Genomic DNA, 22,423 nt, shown 5'->3' on the forward strand with positions numbered 1-22,423 from the left:
ATGCTGATACATTTTAGAAGATTAATTTAGCCCCGTTATTCAATGTTTGGGGGAACATTCTTATAGTTAAATTTTGGAGTGCAAGTAAAATTTCTGGGTCAGAGGCCTGTATGTTTTTAAGGAGTTTGATATATGTTGCCAAATTATTGTCTACTTCTTATCTGAGGGTTTTGCTAAGGTAAACTTGTGGAAACTTTATGACATAAAAGTCTAAGGGGACTTCAGAAAAGTTATTTTTAAAAGTCTTTCTATAACACTTTACTTATTTATTGGGGTAAAATTTATATACAGTGAAATGCCACTTTATGAGGTTCTTTTGATTAATTTTCATTTAATGACTCTTTACCCGTCTCATTGAGACAGGCCTACTTTGGGTTTTTTTTTGTTGTTGTTTGTTTGTTTTTTTTAGTTCCCCAACCAGGGATCAAACCTGTGCCCCCTGCATTGGGAGCATGGAGTCTTAACCACTGGACCGCCAGGGAAGTCCCAAGGCAGGCCTACTGCTAACCCCATTTTACTAGGAAGAAATTCCCTTAGGGGCCCAGAATGTGTCCTGACTCAGCCTGGTTGAGGAGGAAGGACCTTAGGTGTTTGGTTTGCTGTCAGAGCGAGAACTGGAGTTTGGACCCTGGTTGTATGGAGTATGTGGGATAGAGGCCCAGAATACGGGGGCCCCCTGTACAGGTACCTTACCTACAAATAAGGCCTGTGTTCTTTCCAGAGCTTCATTCTCGTATTCCTATTTACACCTGTTACACAGGCATTGCTGCTCCAGACTAAATCTTGGCCCCAGAAGAATGAAGTGACCTTATTTCACTGATCCAGTTGCCACGTCACCAATGAGTTTACTACGGGAGGGTCAGTGCAGCTCTCTGTGTTGTTTGTGTAGGCAGAGTATCATTTGTATTTCAAAGTGCTTAATCCTAAAATTGCTTTGCAAGGAGTGTCCTGAAAACACTTAATATTAAGTCCTCTAGAAAAGAATGAGAAAATTAAAAACTTTGTAGCTGAAAATTCAGGAGTGATTTGTTGTCTCTACATGCTCAGGCCTGAAGGCAGGACTTAAAGCTGATACATTTTGAGTCTCAGGTGGTAGAGAAAGGCTTCTGTGTTGGCTGAGGATGGTTTCTTCATCCAGCATCTCAAAGAATAATGAGAAACCCATATAAAATAAAACTCTATCATGTGACTATATTACTAGCTAAAAATAAAGTAAGTCAACAGAAACAAAGAAAAAATACAGCCTCACGTCTCTGTTCTCTCCTCAGCTTCATCCTCAAATTTCTATTTACGCCTGCTCTCAGTTGTCCTGAGAAATGTACCATAGGCAGACTAAACTGACCACTTGCCTTGAGATTTGGCATATTCATGCAGTGTAATAGCTTCCTCTCCTTTGCATAGATTGACTGTTACAGACTCAGATGGAGCCATTAACTCCACAACAGCAGCCCTAATAGTCAACAGTGCTGTGGACCATCCACCAGTTGCCAATGCGGGACCAAATCAGACCATAACTTTGCCCCAAAACTCCATCACTTTGAATGGAAACCAGAGCAGTGATGATCACCAGATTGTCCTCTATGAGTGGTCCCTGGGGCCCAGGAGTGAGAGCAAAGAGGTGGCCATGCAGGTGAGTTCTCCATCCTGCCTTCAGACTTTTATTTGTCTATCTGTGTGTTCATTTGTCCATCCATCCATCCATCCATCTATCCATCCATCCATCTCTCTATCTATCTAAAATATTGGTACAAGGGGGCAGCTAAATTCAGAAAATATGTTTTATAAAGTTGTCTGATATATTACAACTATTAGAAGAACAGCTAAACTCACAAATCTTCCAAATATATGTCACTTTCCTTCACCTACTCTATGTAAGCCCAGGATAGCAACTAAGCAGCTCCTATACAGATGACTTGAACTTGAGGTTAGTTTAGGAAAAGTCTGACCCAATATTTGCTACAGAAATATTAATTTAGTATTAGGATAAACCTTAGGAATAATCTAATCTAAACCTCATTATCAGAAAATTCCTTTTTATTTTGTTTCTCCTATTTTTAGAAACTGCATGTTACCTTTTCTGGATCCAGTGGTCTCTTGTTAAGATCTTTTTGTATTTACCTTTTGATTTGTTCAGGTTGCAAATATATCTGTCTAAAGTCATAATAACCTTGAAATGTTGCTGTATTTGTATGCGTGAGTATGTGTGAGCTGTTTGCTTATTCTACTTCTGGTGATGGCCAGAACTAACCAGCTTGGTATTTTTGAAGTTATGTTATTATTTAAGAGTTTAATGGAAGAAAGATAATACCTTACATTACCACCTTCCTCTTCTCCTTCAAACTCCATCTCACCAGTCCAAGATAAATTTCTCATTAGTGTTTATGGTGAAGTCAGACATTCCATGAAGACTGACCTACTTTACTTTTTGATATTTCTGGAAAGTGCTTTGTGATTATGATGAATTAAAAATGACTGGTTGGATGCATGGGTCTTGAAAGAGCCGCGAGTCCTCTAGATACCCTTGGAGAGCACTTGGTATAGAGTTCATCTCTACCTAAGAGTTGTGGCAGATGCTATGTTTGCTTCTGTTAGGTTAAGAATTTGCATTTGGTGGGGTTTAGATACAAACAGGAAGATGGATATTTTGTATTTTCTCAGTTAAAAAATATTCCAAATTTTCTTTCCCTAATTACTGGGAAGTATGTGCCCAGAGCTAAACAACTCATAGGACTTCCCTGGTGGCACAGTGGTTAAGAATCCGCCTGCCAAAGCAGGGGACACGGGTTCGAGCCCTGGTCCGGGAAGATCCCACATGCCACGGAGCAACTAAGCCCGTGAGTCACAACTACTGAGCCTGTGCTCTGGAGCCCACGTGCCACAACTACTGAGCCCGCATGCCACAACTACTGAAGCCTGCGCGCCTAGAGCCCCTGCTCCACAACAAGAGAAGCCACCGCAATGAGAAGCCCATGCACGGCAACGAAGAGTAGCCCCCACTCACCACAACTAGAGAAAGCCTGCGCGCAGCAACGAAGACCCAATGCAGCCATACATACATACATACATACATACATACATACATACATACATAAATAAATCAGACACATTTATCTTTAGACAATCTTGGGATCTGTGAAAATAAATAAATTATAATAGGACTTAAAGTTAAAAATCCTTTTCAGGATGCCATGAACTTCAAACATAGGCAATAACTGGAAATATTACCAACAACACAGCAGCAACAAAATGAAAGGGTATTAACCTGTAGGCAAGAAGTAGCTAGCTACTATATACTCAATTGAAAAAATGCCTCATTGAATAGTTTTGTTGTCCTAGCATTTAAAAAAATTATTTTTACAGCAAGGACTTACTGTATAGCACAGGGAACTATATTCAATATCTTGTAATAACCTATAATGGAAAAGAATCTGAAAAAGAATATATATATATACACATATATATATAACTTAATCACTTTGCTATACACCTGAAACATTTTAAATCAACTATACTTCAGTAAAAATTTTTTAAAAAGAAATACATGCAAAAAATTCAACTCAAAAGATGACAATAAATGGAGAAAAATAACAAAATTTATTTATTTATTTATTTATTTATTAAATTTGTTTTATTTATTTATTTTTGGCTGCACTGGGTCTTTGTTGCTGCGCGGGCTTTCTCTAGTTGCGGCAAGCGGGGGGCTACTCTTCGTTGCGGTGTGCGGGCTTCTCATTGCGGTGGCTTCTCTTGTTGCAGAACACAGGCTCTAGGCACGCGGGCTTCAATAGTTGTGGAACGTGGGCTCAGTAGTTGTGGCATGAGGGCTCTAGAGCTCAGGCTCAGTAGTTGTGGCTCACGGGCTTAGTTGCTCCGTGGCATGTGCGATCTTCCCAGACCAGGGCTCGAACCTGTGTCCCTTGCATTGGCAGGCGGATTCTTAACCATTGCGCCACCAAGGAAGCCCACAAAATTTATTTTTGATTATAAAAGTAATACATTAATTACTTCCTGTGGTTAAAAACAAACTCAAATTCTGATAAAGTGAAAATACACCTTGACCTCATTCCAAGTCCCTTTACTCAAGATAATTATTTTTATGAGTTTAATGTGTGTGCATACCAATCTCCTCTATGTGTTTTCATACGTGTATATGTGCATGTAGCAAATATCTATCATGCTGTATCCATTGTTTCACAGCTTTCTTTTTTTGCTTCGTAATATGTCTTTGACATCTTTCCACTTTATTCTTTATAAATCTACTTTATTCTTTTAAACTTCTTTTTTTTCAACTAGCATCCCACAGTGTATTGTGGTGGGTTTGGCCATTCCCCTGTTGATGATTGTTTAGATTGTTTCCATTTTTTTTTTGGTGTCATAGGCAATGCCTCAGTCAGCACCTATGGGCGAGTCTCCATAATTACACATGTGGGCATTTCTCTAGTGTAGGTACTCAATAGAAATGCTGGGTTGAAGAGCATGTTCTTTTAACATTTGAATGGATGCTGCCAGATTGGCTTCCAAAAAGTCCATATTAATTTATATCCTTTCAATAGCATCTGAGGATATACAATGGACTTTAGATCCCATTTTCCTGGGACATGCACGTTTTCTTTTTAAAGCAGGATCTCCACATTTAGTAAAATCACTAGTTTTTCATTATGTCGTGCTAATTACTTGTGCTTCTTTAATATTATTTTTTCTTTTTCATTTTTGTATTTGCTGTTACTTAGGGAGTAGAGACACCGTACCTTCGTTTGTCTGCAATGAAAGAAGGAGATTATACATTTCAGCTGATGGTAACAGATTCTTCAAGGCAGCAATCCACAGCTGTGGTCACTGTGATTGTCCAGCCTGGTAGGTGAGATGGGAAAGGGATTTAGCCCCAGAGATTAAAACAGAAATGACATCTGGGCTTCTGGGCTTCAGACCAGCCAAATTTGGTACAAATTCTCTAAATCTTTGAACTATCAAGAAATCAGGGCTGCAGGAGCTGAATCTTAATATCAAGGCAATTTGCTTTTGTGGTTCTGAATTATGTCCTATCTGTGTCTCCAAACCATGGCATGAGGGACAAAATGAGAGCTATCTCCAGAGTCACTTTGGGCTCTGATGCCATGCCCCACTCTGCTGCAAAGCCCTAGGGCATCCTTGAAAAGGCTGGTAGTTATTATGTGTGGCTTGATACTCAGATGGCTTGTGGCCAGACATTGGGGAATTAACTACAATTCCACTCCATGACTTTTAAGGTATTTTAAAGAAACCAAAGACGTACATATTAGGGAACAGTATTTCTTGCTGCCTGTAACCCCCATCTCAAACTTAGAATGTTTAACTCCTGGGTCAGCTAGGAGACTGCAGTGTTTCACCCCAGGATTCCCAAAGGACAGGGCATGCTCTAGTAGCTGCCTGAGCTGAATATGAGTAATTTGCTTAAATCAAGAAATCAGAGGATGGCAGACTTAATGCAAAGAGATAATATTTCTTCACACCGTTTCTATAATTCTAGAAGACAACAGGCCTCCGATGGCTGTCGCCGGCCCGGATCAGGAGCTGGTCTTCCCGGTGGAAAGCACCACCCTGGATGGGAGCAGAAGCAGTGATGACCATGGCATTGTTTTCTACCACTGGGAGCATGTCAGGTAGTCAGCCCATCTCATCACTGAGTGCTGGGTTCCCTCTCTGGATGAGAGCTAATATTACCCCTGCTCTGGAGGGTCTACATTAAACAATCAGCTTGAGAGTGTTGAGGAGTCAGTATTTAAGCACATTTCTAGAAGTGGCCAGGGAACTGTTGATTGGATTCTATAGCAGGTGTGGATGGACAAGATGGACATTCCTTGACAGTGGAGAGAGGTGGAGCTGGGGCAGGTGGACAGGGCTGTCTTAGTGTGAGGTGAGCTTCATGACAGAAGAGGTGCAGGGGAACCTGGGTGGGATCCTCACGAGGCCCCCCAGTCTACACTCACTCAAACCACGTGCAGTGACTGTAGACAACAGAAGTGCAGAGTTCAAGGGGATTCCTTTATCCTCCAGCATTTTCTGTGCTGTACATGCTTAATCTCATGGAATCCTAGGTCAGTTCTTAAGAGGTAAATGATAATATTATTCCCATTTTAAAGGTGAAGAAACTGAGGCTTGCAGAGATGAGTGAGTCACAGGGTCTCTGGTTGCCCAGATAGTAAGAGCAAGAGCTGAGGCACAATCGTGGGTCTTCCTGACTACAGAGCCCATGATCTTCACGACTCCGCTGTACTGAATAATTTCTCTTGAGCCAGGAGATCAATTACCTGGCTCGCTCTCTCCTCCTCCACACTCTCTCGAAAGATAACTGAGGATTTCAGCTGATTTTATTCAAAGGAGAAACAGGAATAATTTATAAGGCTCCATTCTGATCATTTCACTGACAGTTCAATTTTAAAAAACTGAAGACTCCAAAATCCTCTGCCCAGGAATCCAGCAGCCTCTGTCTGAAATAGGCTTTAACTTGTGACTCTTACATGGAACTAGAGAATCTAAATGAATACAAAATTATCTTAGAATTCTCTAGATGGTATATATTATTGCTGTGAAAAGAAGCATTTATAAGGACACAAACAACATACCTGCCGTCGTCAGAATCCCATGCCCCCTGCCTTTTGTTAATGACTGTCCTGTTTCATAGAGGCCCCAGCGCAGTGGAGATGGAAAACATCGACAAAGCTATAGCCACAGTAAGCGGTCTTCAGGTGGGTACCTACCACTTCCGTTTAGCGGTGAAAGACCAGCAGGGACTAAGCAGCACAACCACCCTCAGCGTGACCGTGAGGAAGGGTGAGTCAAGGCAGAGGGCAGGTGGACCTGCCAGTGGAGGAGGTTGGGCCCCTTCTGCTTTTCAGTCTCACAGACCCTAAGCCAGGCCATGGTTATCTGGAAACGTTAGTGTTTGCTTATTGGCTATAGCAGATACCGAACTCTGCTTGGCCAAGCAAAGGTCACTCTTCTTCCGTCCATGTGCACAGCATTTCCTTTTGTTTGTGGAGTGTGTGTCCTAATAGCTTCATTCTCCTTCTATGACTACTGGCAACTAAAGCCCCATGTCCTAGTGACCACATGATGCTTTGCTTTCTCTCTTCCTTGGAAATCTAAGAGCAGAGATGGTTTCAAATTCTGTGTTGTTTCTTAATATGAAATGTGTGGTCCAGTCTTATGACATCCTGCTTTATGTACTTGTCTCTTTTTTCTTTTCCATTTGAGCGTGAGCTGGTTGAAGACCTTTGTTTCAGATATTTCTGTCTCTTTCATGTGGCACAGTGCTAGACTCATGGCAAATCAAAGATGTTGGTTACTTCAGTGAATGAATAAATGATTATGATGTATTGAAGATCAGAGGTGTAAAAGAGCATGGCTGGATGGGAAAATCCATTCACCAGTATTATGGACCAGCAAGAGTGTCAGTTCACTGGGGAGGGTGGCTGAGACAAAGGCAGAAGCTCAGCCTTGAGGTATTGTATGTGTCATGTGTCACGCTGAGGCGTTTGGACTTTATTTGCTGGGCAGTTGGGAAAGGATGAAACAATTTTATCAGCACAGTGACATCGATTTGAGTTTTTCTCAAACGTCTTATTATGGAAGTTTTCAGCCATATATAATAGTAGTGAAAGTATGGGGATATGTATGGGGATATGTGCATAAAAGGGGGTGGTTGTCTTAAGTTCCAGTTTTGAAGCTCGATTGTTTTTTATAGAAGGATTTTGGGGCTTACTCAATTTACTGCCAGTCTATTTCTATTCTTTCTAGCCTTTCCCTGTATCAACAATGGAATTAAGCCTCCTCAGTGCCAGATTCTCCCCACTGCCTTGAATCCTCCCTCTTCAATTTACTTAGACAAGCAAGATTTGGCACTATTAGAAACAAAAATATTTCTGTGACCAGATAGTGTGGACCAGTACAAAATACTCCATAGCATATTCTAAACCAAAATATTATCATTTTCCGGACCCCGCACATAAGTAAGATCATGATTTCTCTTTTCTAAAAAGAGAAAAAACTGTAATGATAATAGAAAACTGTCCACTGTATAGGCTGCCAAATTACAACTAGCTAAGTGCAAGAAGAACTTTAAGAAAGTCTGTATGTTATCTAATGGGTATTTGGGACAGGAAATGATGCTTTTTGGATATTTTAAATCTACATATCTGCAAGACGGAATAGTCATGGATAGTTTGTGATACACTTCTATCACAAGTGTTTTAAATCAATTTCTTTGCTTTCATTTCTGCTATATTTGACTTAGAAAATAATAGTCCTCCCAGAGCCCAGGCTGGTGGCAGACATGTTCTTGTGCTTCCCAATAACTCCATTACTTTGGATGGTTCAAGGTCTACTGATGACCAAGGAATTGTGTCCTATCTGTGGATCCGGGATGGCCAGAGTCCAGCAGCTGGAGTGAGTACTTGAAGAGAATTGCCCCTGGACCACTAATCATTACATCTGTATTAGTTTGCTAGGGCTGCATAGCAAAATAGCATAGACGGGGTAGCTTAAACAACAGATATTTGTGTTCTTCCAGTTCTGGAGGCTGTGAAGTCCAAGATCAAGGCGCTACCCAGTTTGGTTCCAGATGAGAGCTCTCTTCCTGGTTCTCAGACAGCTGCCTTCTTGCTGTGTCCTCACAGGGGTGGGGCGGGAGTTGGGGGTGGCGGGAGAGAGAGAGGAGAGAGGGGAGGGGAGGGGGAGAGAGAGGGCTCTTGGGTGTTTCTTCTTATAAGGACACTAATCCTATGGGATCAGGACCCCACCCTATGACCTCATTTAACCTTAATTACCTCTTAATAGACCTTATCGCAAATAGAGCCACACTGGGGGATTAGGGCTTCAACAGATGAGGGAACACAGTTAACTCCATAGCAATGTCTCTGTTATGACCTCATCTCCCTTTCCACGGTCCCCACTAAGGTGTTTATGCTTCTAGGTTTCTTCTGAGGGCTGGAGGAAGCAGGCTGCTGTTCAGTTTAAACAAATCTGAAGTCCCTTCTGACTTTTTCCTTGCCCAGACTTTCCTTGCCCAGGTTTGGGATCAACAAAGCCATAGCCTGGAGGGACTTTGAAACCATGTCTTCTCACGGGACTCATTCTGCTCCTTAGCTTCCCCGTTGTTCCTATTTTGGTCCAAATGGATTCTTTCCTTTTCCTCAACGTTGTACCAGATAGGTCAATAGATCGAGGATTGCTATTCCCATTTCCTAAGTACAGAGAATGAGATGCAGGGATGGAAAGTGACTTGGCCAAGGTTAACTAACTCATCCTTAGTCAAACCAGATAGACATAGGTTTTTTAGCTCCTGACAGGCCTTTTTCCGCATTAGATCACTCTGCCTCTTAGGCTGTAAATTTAGGTACATCTTCATTCTTGCTGTTGCTATGGACTTGAGAGATGCAAATTTACTCTTGGAGATGTACTGAAGGAGTGGTCCCAGGGAAAGAACTGAGAATGCTTTATAATTTCTAAAGTAACTCTGGAATGAATACTGTTCAGCCAGATGGGGGGTTAGCTTCTAAGTGTAATTATAACAGCTCTCTGATCAGAGCCCTTATTACCACCCTCTTCTGTTAGCAAGGTCAGAGCGAGGGTCTGGGAGATTCTTCTCGAATTCTTTGAGCAGAGATGTTGCTACTCAGGCTCTTGGGTCATTTGAGAAGGTGAACCTGATACACCATGAGGAAACCCAAGATGGGAGCATTGTAAAACTATCTTTGAAAATAAGACCCAAAGCACTTCAAAGAGAGTGCTTCACCCTCCAGGTCTCTGCCCTAATTTCGGTGGTTTCCCCCTCTGTAGGGTGGAATTTGGTAATTCCTAGAGAGCCCTTGGGAAGCAGCTCAGCTCACAAAGTCCTGTCTGAGGATTGTGCCTCCTGGTGCTTTAAAAGTGGAAAAGATGCTGAGGATTACCCAGACCATCACTAACCCACCACCTTGCTTCCTCTTCACCCTGCCCCTTAGAATCATGCATGTGTGACAAAGACGGGACCCCAAGGTTTGGGATCAACAGAGGCCCAGGTTGGGAGCTGACTATTGAATCATGAACTGGGTTATTTCTCAGGATGTCATGGATGGCTCTGACCACAGCACGGCCCTGCAGCTCACCAACCTGGTGGAGGGGGTCTACACTTTCCACCTGAGAGTCGCTGATAGTCAGGGCGCCTCGGACATGGACACTGCCACCGTGGAAGTGCGGCCAGGTGCGCTCACAGGCTTCCGGGCCTGGGTTTGTGGGGCTGGTCCGTGAGCGGGGGCTGGGGGGAGGGGTCAGCCTTTGGGGCTCCTTGCAGGTGACAGTGGAACCCGGTGTGGGAAGCTGGGCCCACTTTGAGGTTTTCTCTGCCTGTGGTTATCTATCCCCAAACAGATCCAGCCTCCTAACTCGTTAGGGAGAATTGGATCTGGCAGCAGGACTCCCTGGTCACTTTGATTTTCCTGCCAGAAGACAAAGACCTAATGTGAGGTGGACACGAGGCCTTCATTCCTGGGAGCGCGAAGAGGGCAGCTCCAGCAAGGTGGCCACACCGACCCCCGGCATAAACTGGGCCGGGCCCGCAGCGCTCGGAGACATAGTTCTCTTACCAGGCCCGAGGAGGTGTGTGAGGTCCCAAAATTTCACGTGAGCCCAGAGGCAGATTAGGCACACCTCCTTATCATCTGGAGAAAAGTTAATAGACAGCAAGCTGATATAAAAGAAGGAAGAAGTACTCTCAGATAGTGGCTCCTGTGGTACTTGGAAGAATTGACCTGAGCCCTAGAACCTAAGCGTAGAAATTACACAGGGGTCGTTTAAAGCTCTTTAACTATTACACAGGCCTTGCTCCTCCTATTATCAAGCCTGGGGTTTCCAAGTGGAAAGCCCATGTCTTCTCATTTCCCCAGACCCGAAGAAGAGCGGCCTGGTGGAGCTGATCCTGCAGGTTGGCGTCGGGCAGCTGACGGAACAGCAGAAGGACACCCTTGTGAGGCAGCTGGCGGTGCTGCTGGATGTGCTGGACTCAGACATCAAGGTTCAGAAGATTCAGGCCCACTCGGATCTCAGGTAAGAACTGCACAGTCCAGCCTGAAGCTCGTCATTTCCTCTCTTGTTCTGTGTCTTTGCACGCATGTTTATCCCATTCATATTCTTTTTTTTTCTCAAAGGGAAGCAGTAAGGACAACATCATTATAGGTCTTTCCCACAAGTCTCTGTAAATGTTTGTTGATTGAGAATGTTCTGAATGAAGGCATAGGGAACATCAGAGGGAGCTGGGTTTTAGTTCTGGTATCATCAGAGGGCGTGCGCATGGTCTGGGGCACGCACGGGGGATGCCTCACAGCCAGACTTCATCCCTGCCCCGTGTTTAGGGGCTGAGGCTTCTCTCAGTGTGAGAGGATTATGGGTTACCATTGCTGTCTTCTGAGGGTCTATAAGGTTCAACCTCTTCCTTGATTTCTTATAAGATTTACAATTTTAATTGAGTTTTAAAAAAACTCTTATCCAACCTATGAACAGTGAAGTGGGATGGGGAGAGAGAGAGAGAGAGACAGACAGAATATGGGAATAAAAACCTACTATTCACAGTAAATCCATCTGCCAGTTATTGTCAGCTATTCTGTTTAGGTTTGCTTTTCAGATAACTGAAATTTACTTAGAAAAATAATAAATTAAAAATACTAGTTATTTTTTTATGGAACTCTTTCAAAAATGGATCATACGTTTCCCTTTCTTATATCAAACACTGAACCAAACACATCTGAAAATCAATAAAACCAAAAGTTGTTTCTTTGAAAGATCAACAAAATCGATAAAGCTTTAGCTAGAATGACCAAGAAAAAGAGAGAAGACTCAAACTGCTGAAATCTGGAATGAAAAGGGATATCACTACCAACCTTATAGAAATGAAAAGGATTATACTATGAACAATTATATGTCAACAAATTAGTTAACCTAAATTAAATGGACAAAATTCTAGAAAGTCACAACTATAAAAACTGACTCAAGAAGAAATAATACATTTTAATAGACCTATAATAAGTGAAGAGATTGAATCAAAAAACTTCCCACAAAAACTAGGACCAGATGACTTCACTAGTGAATCCTACAAAATGTTTAAAGATTTAGCACCACAGTCACAGATTCTTCAAAAACATAGAAGAGGAGGGAACACTTCCCAATTCATTCTATGAGGCCAGTTTTACTCTGATAGCAAAACTAGACAAAGATCTCTCTCTCTCTCTCCATCTCTCTTTCTCTCTCTCTCTCTCTCTGGCTCTCTCTCTCTCTCTCTCTCACACACACACACACACACACACACACGCACACACAATTACAGACCAATATGCCCTATGAATATAGAAGCAAAAAAGTTCAACAAAATATTATCCGCATCCAGCAACATATTATTTATTTATTTATTTTACTGAGCTATAATTGACGTATAACTGTGTAAATTTAAGGTGTACAATATGTTGATTTTGTACATTTATATATTGCAATTGATTACCACCTAGAGTTAGCTAACACCTCTATCATGTCACAAAATTATCATTTCTTTTTTGTGGTGGGATCTAGTGCATGTGCAAGAGATCTAGTCTCTTAGCAGCTTTGACTTTATAATACAGTATTGTTGTCTATAATCACTATGCTGTGCATTAGATCTCCAGGACTTATTTATCTGTTGGTTGCAAGTTTCTACCCTTAAACATCTCCCCAATTCCTCACCCCCTACCCTCAGCCCTGGTAACCACCATTCTACTCTCTGTTTTTATGAGTTCGGCTTATTTAGATTCCACATATAACTGATATATAGTGTTTGTCTTTCTCTGTCTGGCTATCTCACTTAGCATAATGCCCTCAAGGTCCATTCATGTTGTTGCGAATGGCAGGTTTTCCTTCTTTCTCATGGCTGAATAATATTCCATTATGTATATATAACACATTTTCCTTATCCATTCATCCACTGATGGACACTTAGGTTATTTCCATATCTTGGCTATTGTGAATAATGCTGCACTAAACATGGGAGTGCATATATCTCTTTGATATCCTGTTTTCATTTCCTTTGGACATATGCCCAGGAGTGGAATTGCTGGATCCATCCAGAAATATTTAAAAGGATTATACACTCTGGCCAATTGGGATTTATCCTAGCAGTGCAAGGGTGAGTAAACACATGAAAGTCAGTACATATAGTAAACCATATTAATAAAGGACAAAAACCGTATGATCATCCTAATAGACATGAAAAAGCATTTGACAAAGTTTTTTTTTTTTTTTTTTTTTTTTTTGACGATACACGGGCCTCTCACCGTTGTGGCCTCTCCCATCGCGGAGCACAGGCTCCAGACGCACAGGCTCAGTGGCCATGGCTCACGGGCCCAGCCGCTCCGTGGCATGTGGGATCCTCCCAGACCGGGGCACGAACCTGCGTCCCCTGCATCGGCAGGCGGACTCTCAACCACTGCGCCACCAGGGAAGCCCTGACAAAATTTTTTTTGATAAAAACACTTGTAGGTTGAATGGTGTCTCCCCAAAAGATATGTTCTGCCCTAACCCCTAGGACCTGTGAATGTGTCCTTATTTGAAATAGTCTTTGCAGATGGAATTAGTTAAGATGAGGTCATACTGGAGTAGGGTGGACCCTTAATCCAACGTGACTGTGTCCTTATAAGAAAAGAGACACAGAGACAGACACACGGGGAGCCTGCCATGTGATACTGGAGGTAGAGATTGGAGTGATGTGTCTACAAGCCACAGAACGCCAAGGATTGCCAGCAACAGCAGAAGCTAAGAGAAAGGCATGGAGCAGATTCTCCCCTAGAGCCTTCAGAGAGGATGGTCCTACCAACACCTTGATTTTGGAATTCTAGCCTCTAACACTGTGGGAGAATAAATTTCTGTTGTGTTAAGCCACCCAGTTTGTGGTACATTTTTATGGCAACATTTGGAAACTAATACAGATTTGAATAAAATCTCTCCAAAGAAAATATACAAATGCCAATAAGCACGTGAAAAGATGCTCAGCGTCACTAGCTATTAGGGAAATGCAAATCAAAATCACATTGAGATACCACTTCACACCCACCAGGATGGCTGTAATCCAGAAGACAGACCATAACAAATGTTGGCAAGTATACGGAAAAATTGGAACACTCATACGTAGCTGGTGGGAATGTAAATGGTGTAGCCACTGGGGAAAACAGTTTGTCAGTTCCTCAAAGTGCTAAACATAGAGCTACCATATGACCCAGTTATTCTGCTCCTGGGTATATACCCAAGAGAAATGATAAACATATGTCCATACGAAATCTGGCACGTGGGAGGCTCAAGAGGGAGGAGATATGGGGATATATGTATATGTATAGCTGATTCACTTTGTTATAAAGCAGAAACTAACACACCATTGTAAAGCAATTATACTCCAATAAATATGTTTAAAAAAAAAAGAAATCTGGCACGTGAACATTGACAGTGGCATTATTCATATAGCCAAAAAGTAGATACAATCCAATTGTCATCGACTGATGAATGGATAAATAAAATGAGATATATTCATACAATGGAATAATATTTGGCAATTCAAAGGAGGGGGAAATACTGATATATGCTGCAACTTGGATGAGCTTTGAAAACATATGCTAAATGAAAGAAGCCAGATGCAAAATGCCTCATATATATTCCATTTATATCAAAAGCCCAGGATAATTAAACCTACAGAGACAGAAAGTAGATTAGTGTTTGGCAGGAGCTGGGGGGCGGCTGTTAATGGGTGTGGAGTTTCTGTGATGATAGAAACGTTCTGGAATTATTTATTTATTTTTATACTTATTTTTGGCTGTGTTGGGTCTTTGTTTCTGTGCGAGGGCTTTCTCTAGTTGCTGCAAGCGGGGGCCACTCTTCATCGCGGTGCGCGGGCCTCTCACTATCGCGGCCTCTCTTGTTGCAGAGCAGGACGTGCAGGCTCAGTAGTTGTGGCACATGGGCCTAGTTGCTCTGCGGCATGTGGAATCTTCCCAGACCAGGGCTCGAACCCCTGTCCCCTGCATTAGCAGGCAGATTCTCAACCACTGCGCCACCAGGGAAGCCCATGTTCTGGAATTAGATGGTGGTGTTGGTTGCACAACTTTGTGAATATACTAAAGGCCACTGAATTGTACACTTCGGAAGGCTGACTTTTGGGAGTTCCCTGGTGGCCTGGTGGTTAGGATTCTGGGCTTTCACTGCCTTGGCCCCAGGTTCAATCACTGGTCTGGGAACTGAGATCCTGCAAGCTGCACAGCATCGCCAAAAAAAAAAAAAAAAAAAAAAAGGGTGACTTTTTATTTTAAGTGTATTATATCTCAACAAAAAGGTAAAAATGAAGATGTGTCTGAAAGTTCTCATTCTGTGTGTGGTTATGTCTGTTTGCACACACATATACATTGCTCCTTTTATCCAAAGGTCTATCTATCATCAGCTGAACTCTGGGACCAAAGAGCCTTTATTTGTGAATAGAAACCGATCAATCCCTTGGCCCTCAGAATACACCCCTATGTCCTTGCCAAGCGGCAGAGCTGTGGCTGTCTGTCTTCTCAGCCCCACAGGTCAGATGGCTGGAGTGGACGTGTCACATTGGTGACTGCATAACTGTGTGGCTGGCCTCTCTCTCTGTCTCCTCTGCAGTACCATGATTGTGTTTTATGTACAGACTGGGCCACCTTTCAAGGTCCTCAAAGCTGCGGAAGTGGCCCGAAATCTGCACAGGCGGCTCTCAAAGGAAAAGGCTGATTTCTTGCTTTTCAAAGTCTTGAGGATTGACACAGCAGGTATGTCCCCATCAGAAATATTCTTTTTTATTTTTAGTTTTAAAGTTCAAGTAATGTAAATACCTAATTGTTGTATATTCAGAATTGGATTCCACTGGACTAGACATCCCATCCAATTAAATGCAATGGGAGTCTTATAGAAACATAACTACCCAGGTTAAAGGAAAAGATTTTTCAGAGAAGGTGAAATATGATTTGGTTCCTATATGGTGGGACAGTAGCCAGGTCTCATAGTCTTTTTTGACTTACGTAGGAATGAAGTTCAATATTTCATTATCTTTCCAATTTCTCCATGTCAACCCCTACGGGAATATTCTAAAAGAATCAGATTTGCTGATCGTGGCTATGTTTTACTGGCACAGAAAGAGGACATGTGGACATCTTTGCTTTAGCATCCAGGGATTTGCTTTGCATTTATGTCTCCAGCTGGTTTCCTGCAACGTACATTTGCCAACTATGCTTTGTCTTTGAGGGAAACTGGAGAAAAACAACAGCTATGGTCTGTTTTTAAAACCATACTCTTTCATACTGGTCATTGTCAGAGATTTCATACTTAGATGGTCAGAACAGTATTAAAAGACAGATAAGTGTTATTGGTTGGAAAAGCCATGTTTATATAATTTATTGACCTGGGACATCGTGCCTTAGGTTGTGAACATGGTGTTATGTAGACTCTCGGAAATTTAAGATAGCTTTTAAGTGCCTTCCAGTGGTACCTCTTTTCTTAGTGGCTTGCCTGCCACCTCTTCCTGGCACCAAACTCATTCATATGTGTGGATGGAAATGTGGTCTTTATCCCAGGTCTCTGTCCCCACCTTCCAAGGAACATGAATCCCTTATTATGTTAAAGGGGTCATTTCTTTTTTTTTTTTTTTTTTTTTTTTTTTTTTTTTTTTTTTTTTTTTTGCGGTACACGGGCCTCTCACTGTTGTGGCCTCTCCCGTTGCGGAGCACAGGCTCCGGACGCGCAGGCTCAGCGGCCATGGCTCACGGGCCCAGCCACTCCGCGGCATATGGGATCCTCCCGGACCAGGGCACGAACCCGTATCCCCTGCATCGGCAGGCGGACTCTCAACCACTGCGCCACCAGGGAAGCCCCTAAAGGGGTCATTTCAATAAACACTGGGGACTGTGATACCATTTGGGGAGTAAAATTTAATTTGTTTCAGATGTATACCTATCCACAATTGACTTTCTTTGTAATATGGAGTAAATTATTTTTTTAAGAACTCCTTTTTTTCTAGCTACAAAAGTAATATTTATTTATTGTAGGAAATTTGGAATATCCAAGAAGACAAAAAAATTAGAATAATCCTTTAGATTCTAGAGTCTAGAATTCCCACCATCCAAAGATAACTTTTGTTAATATTTTGATGTTTTTCCTTCTAGTTCCCCCATCTCTAGACACAAGTAATACAATCAGGATAATTTGATATATAATTTTTTAATCTGGTATTTAACTTCAAATCATATTATGATCATTTTCTCAAATCTTTTAAAATTCATCCCTCAATAACATATTCATGACCTCACAGTACTCCATCCTAGATACGTTCCACAACTTATACAACCAATCCTCTACTCACAGACCATCAGGTTGATTTTAAATAATACTGCAATGTAGATAAATCTTTGTGCACATCCCCAGTCGTTTTCACTGGATAAATTCTTAGAATTTCTCTTTCTTAAGCCAAAGGGTGCTACGTTTCTGCTACATGATTAAGGCTTTTGTTTCACAGCACAGGTGTTGGCATATTTCTGCCATTTGCTTCCAGATGAGATTGTCTATTCAAGAGACTTTCCCTGGGACCCCTGTTCACAGCGTAGGAGTCTCTTGATTCAACGAGCTGCCTCTGTTCAGGGTCTATGCTATGAAAAGACACAGCTGAAGCCAGGGAGCCCCTTTTCTCCATGGTGACCTCTGCCCCACTCGCCTCCTTGCAGGGTGCGTCCTGAAGTGTTCTGGCCACGGTCACTGTGACCCCATCACAAAGCGCTGCATTTGCTCTCAGTTGTGGATGGAGAACCTGATCCAGCGTTATATCCAGGATGGGGAAAGCAACTGTGGTGAGTCCTGGTGTGATGGTGGCTTTGCATGAGGAGCCTTCAGACGAATCACTCTGAACTGTCAGAAAGATCTGCCTAGCTTTGCAGCTGTAAATTCAACCCTTTTCTCACCCGAAGCCAAGCGAACGAGCTCACGTGGTGATGGGTTAAGATCCTCCCACAGTTCACCTTGGGGGTGTGTTTAAGGCTTTTCGTAAAACTTCCCGATGAGGAGATTCACCTTGGCAGAGCAGATGTGGCTAACCATCGCTGGCATTGCTGAGAAGGTTGCTTTGGACTACACGGTCCCCATTTCCAGATTGCACCTGCCTTGGCTTGAGCTGAGTGTGACCTTCTGGTGAAGTGGTCCCTGGTGTGGACCTGGCTGGAATCAGATGAACAAGAAAATTGGCCCATTCTTCCAGGCTGTCTGCCCAAGCAGGCACCAAAAATTGGAACCACCGCCTCAGCTGGCCAAGCTGGTGCCTTTAAGTCTCTTCTGAGGAGGGAACTGTATTTCAATGCCAGTCTGTTCCTAAGAGTAATTTTGTTTTCTTGGGGATGTAGATGGACATAATTAGCTGAAAAATTAGGACGAGCTGACTGCCAAATTATGTTCCCACTCTCTACTACATAAAAATTGGAAAATAGCCAGCCCTTGGATTGTTATTCCAAGGAGCATATATAACATTTAACAGAGGTAAACCTTTTGTCTTTGCTCCATTGGTTTCTCTCTTCCTGAGTGGCTCGTGCAGAACTTTTTACCCTGGATTTCCACAAGGATGTGGGGGAAGTGAAGATCACGTAGCTTCTGAGTGGCTGTCTGGCTCTGTGAAAAGTGTCTTCGTGTCATAGGCGACCATACAAATACTTTATTGGCTTTATTCAAACCAGGCCAGAACTAGTTTTGAGGTTCTGTGATTCTGGAATGAATATTTTGATGTGACTTTCATGGGTGTTTAAGAGGCCTTACTTCTTAACTGATGAATTTATTTTTTTTTCAGATTATTCTGTTCTCAGGTCAGTGTGAAATATGTGCTCCATGAGGTCCCTGAATCAGTTGGATGAAAGTCGGGTGGTTTTAAGTTGTTCTTGATTTATTTGTATTTCACCTTGCTTAGACTCTCGACCAACCTGGCGAGGTGGTAGCAGCACCACAGATGGCTTTGCTTGTAAGGACTCAGAAATATTCATTGTGAGTCATTGAAATAAAGCTGTTTTGCAAATGGTATGTAACATGTCCACTCTGGTTTTCTTGTTTTTCAGAGTGGAGTGTGTTCTATGTGACAACATTGGCTCTAACTCTTGTCGTGCTAACAGGGGGTTTAACTTGGCTTTGTATCTGCTGCTGCAAGAGGTACCTGGCACGCTTACTTATGTCTTTGAAATAAAGACGCAACATTGAAGGTGATATGACAGTTTTAGCAGCTTTTGCTCGGGTTTGTGAAGCTGCTGAACTATTTGACAGTCACTCTTTTTATGAAGAGAAACTCGACTTTAAAAGTACTTTATAATGCATTCTCCCCCACGAGGCTTATGTGCCTAGTTAAATAGAATAATACTAGAGACAGCTTTTTTTCATTGCAGCTCTCATATTTTCTAGAAGATTCAGTGATTCTGTATCAAATCTAATGCTCTTTTCTATCAGTCTCGCATTATGTTCACTAGAACAGTACCTAAGTGGCCTGACTAATCCACCCTTGGTAGAGAAAGGAGTTGTAGAAGTAGACTGATCCAAATGCTAGATTTACATTATTTTACATATGTGAAGCAACAATCTAATCTACCTGAATTCTATTTCATAAATGCAAAACTATAAGCGAAGTGAATACTATCACCAAAGAGGTTTTGCTTTAGATTTTTCCTTCTTTTTTCCCATGGAGCTGACCGCTGAGAAGCCCCAGAGCTGCCTACTTGTCCGAACCTTCCATAACCCCATGCTTGACCCTCTATAAGGAGATTTGTAGGAACAGTTATGACTCAAGTCCTTAGAAGACAGCATTGGGTCCACTTTCCTATATGGAACTCTATAAATGCTCTCCAAAGAAGACATGATAAAAAAGAAATAATGGTTATACCATAATAGTTATGTTTCAGATATCACTTATCAATTTTTTTAGTTTTATTTGTGGTTATTTTCCCAAAGGTAGGACTGGTGAAAGAGAGAGCACAGGCACTTAGAGGCCTCCATCCCATTAAGTTTTCCCAGAACCATCTGGGATGATGGTCACCCTGCTGTGCTTGGCTTTAAAAATTCTGCAGCTTTGTGACATTTGTATAAAGTAGATGAGGATGATGGTGATTGACTGTGAGCACTTATTAAGTATTTGCCATTGTGATGAATGGTTCTAAGTGCTTTCTGTGTGTTTTCTTATTTAGTCCTCCTATCAACCATATGAGAAAGGGACTATTCTTACTCCCATTTTACAGGTGGGAACATGGAATCACAGAGGTAAAAAAAATGATCTCAGAGTCACCCCGATAGTAAACCCAGGGTTAGAGGCCCATGCTGTTAATCACCAAGCTATCAGAAAATTGCCTTTGTTTGTTCTCTACATATCTTAACCGTAGGGTTGATATGTATTTTCAAATTATCCCCTGAAGCGTAGGATGAGGTACATAGGATCAGCCCAGTTGTTTTTATGTGTTGACTGAGTTATTGCTTATTCCTTTGGGGGAATTTATTATAATTTCTATTGTTTGTTTTTTCTGACTGCCAGTTACATCATCTTTTCATTCCTGCATCTTTGGACATCTCAGGATAATATAGGTTCAGGGGAAAGGTCCCTGGCACCTCAGCCTGGGGATTGGGTGAGAGCCTGCAGTTAGGAGGGTGATGGCAGTATGGCCGTTCTTACTCTGACATGTGTTTCTTCATGATGCATGATGTACCTCAGACTCACCAAACTCAGATCTGGCTGTGTATGCATATCCTTAATAAAAGATGCCAACTAATAGAATGTAATCAATTCTAAAGGCAAAACATTTCCTTTGGTGTCCTCCACGTGTTTTAAATCCTGGATCCTAGTTACCCTTTCTGAGAATCTGAGTTGACCTTTCCTTTGTTCTTTTCAGACGAAAAAGGACTAAAATAAGGAAAAAAACAAAGTACACAATCCTGGATAACATGGATGACCAGGAAAGAATGGAGCTGAGACCCAAATATGGTAAGGAAGCCTCCAAGATGATTTCCTGGTGCCTTTCCATTATTTGATCCAGGTGTCTGAGAGTCACCGTAGGTGAAGGGAGAACAGCAGGCTGGAGTGGGTGCTTTAACCGGGGAGGAAGAGGGAGGCTGGGATTCTGTGAAGAAAATCAACCTACTTCAGTCCCGGGGCTATGCTACCTGGGAGGCGATAGTTGTATTATACACGTAATGAAATCTTGGCAAAGTGCTTTGAGGCATGAATGGGTGAGGGATAGGAAATGCCTATTATTGGTCGAACCAAATGACCCCAGGAATAAGACTGCTTTTCAAACAGGTGTCCCCAGTGCCTGGCTTTTCTCTACTCATGGTTGGAGGGTGGGGCCTGTGGTGCTGTTTCACCCTGGTTCATCTCTGAATGCTGTTCCCTTTAGGTCTGCCACACACAAAATGCCGCAAAATAACATTTGGACTTCAAAACCAAACATTTTTCAGCATCTGCATTAGCTAATCAGCCATGTGTATAGATGGACACAAAAGCTTTTACAAACAATTGACTTTGTTCCCAGCATGACTTGATCCCCATGCTGAGAGCTACCTCTTGCCCACCTCAGTTAACTCTCTGATTCTCACTTATTAACTCTTGGAGACTAAAGGAGCCTTCTCTGGCCCTCTGAGGCTGCTTAGCACTGATTCTATGGACTTGTCATAATTCTGGATTGATGACTAAATTGATTCTTACAGAGGGTCGTAATCACTTTCGAAGTTGTGATATGCAGAACGTTGTCCATGGCAAATGTCATGTATCTACCCTCTGCACAGATCCTGAGTTAGGCCCTGGAGATGGGGAGGAGAATGAAGCATAGCGCCTGCCTTGGGGCACTCAGAGCCCAGGGGAGGATAATTACACCAGAGTCAGGGTCCTACAGAAGCCGGACGATGCCTTGTAGGAACATAGGGGCCAGAATGACTGAGCATGTATGGAGAGTGTGGTTTGGGCCTTTGGCAGGGAAAGCTTCTCAGGAAATCCACATCATAGCGTGCATTTATCAAGTGCTCACCGTCTGTATTACATAACTGATATCAGAGGTGTTATAAAGAGACTGTGTACCTAAGAGCTCAAAGTGCTTCTGGGTGCATTGTCTCACCCACCTGCCTCCTAAAATGCACTCCCCCTTCTGGCAGTCCTGTTTCTACTCACAGCCCCCCTGGGCTCCTCATTACCAGACTCTAAACCTCAGACACTGGGGCTTGGTCCAGGATGCCTCGTCTCCACTCCAGCCACTCCGTCTTGCCTAATCTCTTGCCCTCTTTCCTCATCGTTCTCACCACCACCCTAGTTCAGACCCTTGTGATCTCACCTGTGGGCTAATAGTAACAACAGTCATAGTTAGCAGGTATTTAATGTTTAATATGTAGGAGGTAC

The 22,423-nt window shown here is 42.4% G+C and overlaps 1 protein-coding gene across 4 annotated transcripts in view; it reads left to right on the plus strand.

The window, feature by feature from the left end:
- KIAA0319 overlaps window positions 1-22,423 on the plus strand; it is a gene marked incomplete at both ends in the record, with an annotated part of 47,009 nt that overhangs the window by 23,265 nt on the left and 1,321 nt on the right. For 2 of the 4 annotated variants that reach the window (XM_079712426.1, XM_079712427.1), the window contains 11 exons: window positions 1,402-1,630; window positions 4,731-4,854; window positions 5,507-5,639; window positions 6,662-6,810; window positions 8,273-8,424; window positions 10,081-10,219; window positions 10,902-11,061; window positions 15,664-15,806; window positions 17,751-17,873; window positions 19,119-19,209; window positions 20,928-21,019. In XM_079712426.1, coding sequence (XP_079568552.1) covers window positions 1,402-1,630; window positions 4,731-4,854; window positions 5,507-5,639; window positions 6,662-6,810; window positions 8,273-8,424; window positions 10,081-10,219; window positions 10,902-11,061; window positions 15,664-15,806; window positions 17,751-17,873; window positions 19,119-19,209; window positions 20,928-21,019 — 1,535 coding nt within the window. Of the gene's footprint in view, window positions 1-1,401; window positions 1,631-4,730; window positions 4,855-5,506; window positions 5,640-6,661; window positions 6,811-8,272; window positions 8,425-10,080; window positions 10,220-10,901; window positions 11,062-15,663; window positions 15,807-17,750; window positions 17,874-19,118; window positions 19,210-20,927; window positions 21,020-22,423 lie in introns of those variants that run through there. The other 2 variants (XM_079712429.1, XM_079712428.1) reach the window with 2 other exon arrangements.

This window comes from Hyperoodon ampullatus (genome assembly GCF_949752795.1).
Source record: "Hyperoodon ampullatus genome assembly, chromosome: 10".
In the NCBI taxonomy this organism is placed as follows: Eukaryota; Metazoa; Chordata; class Mammalia; order Artiodactyla; family Ziphiidae; genus Hyperoodon; species Hyperoodon ampullatus.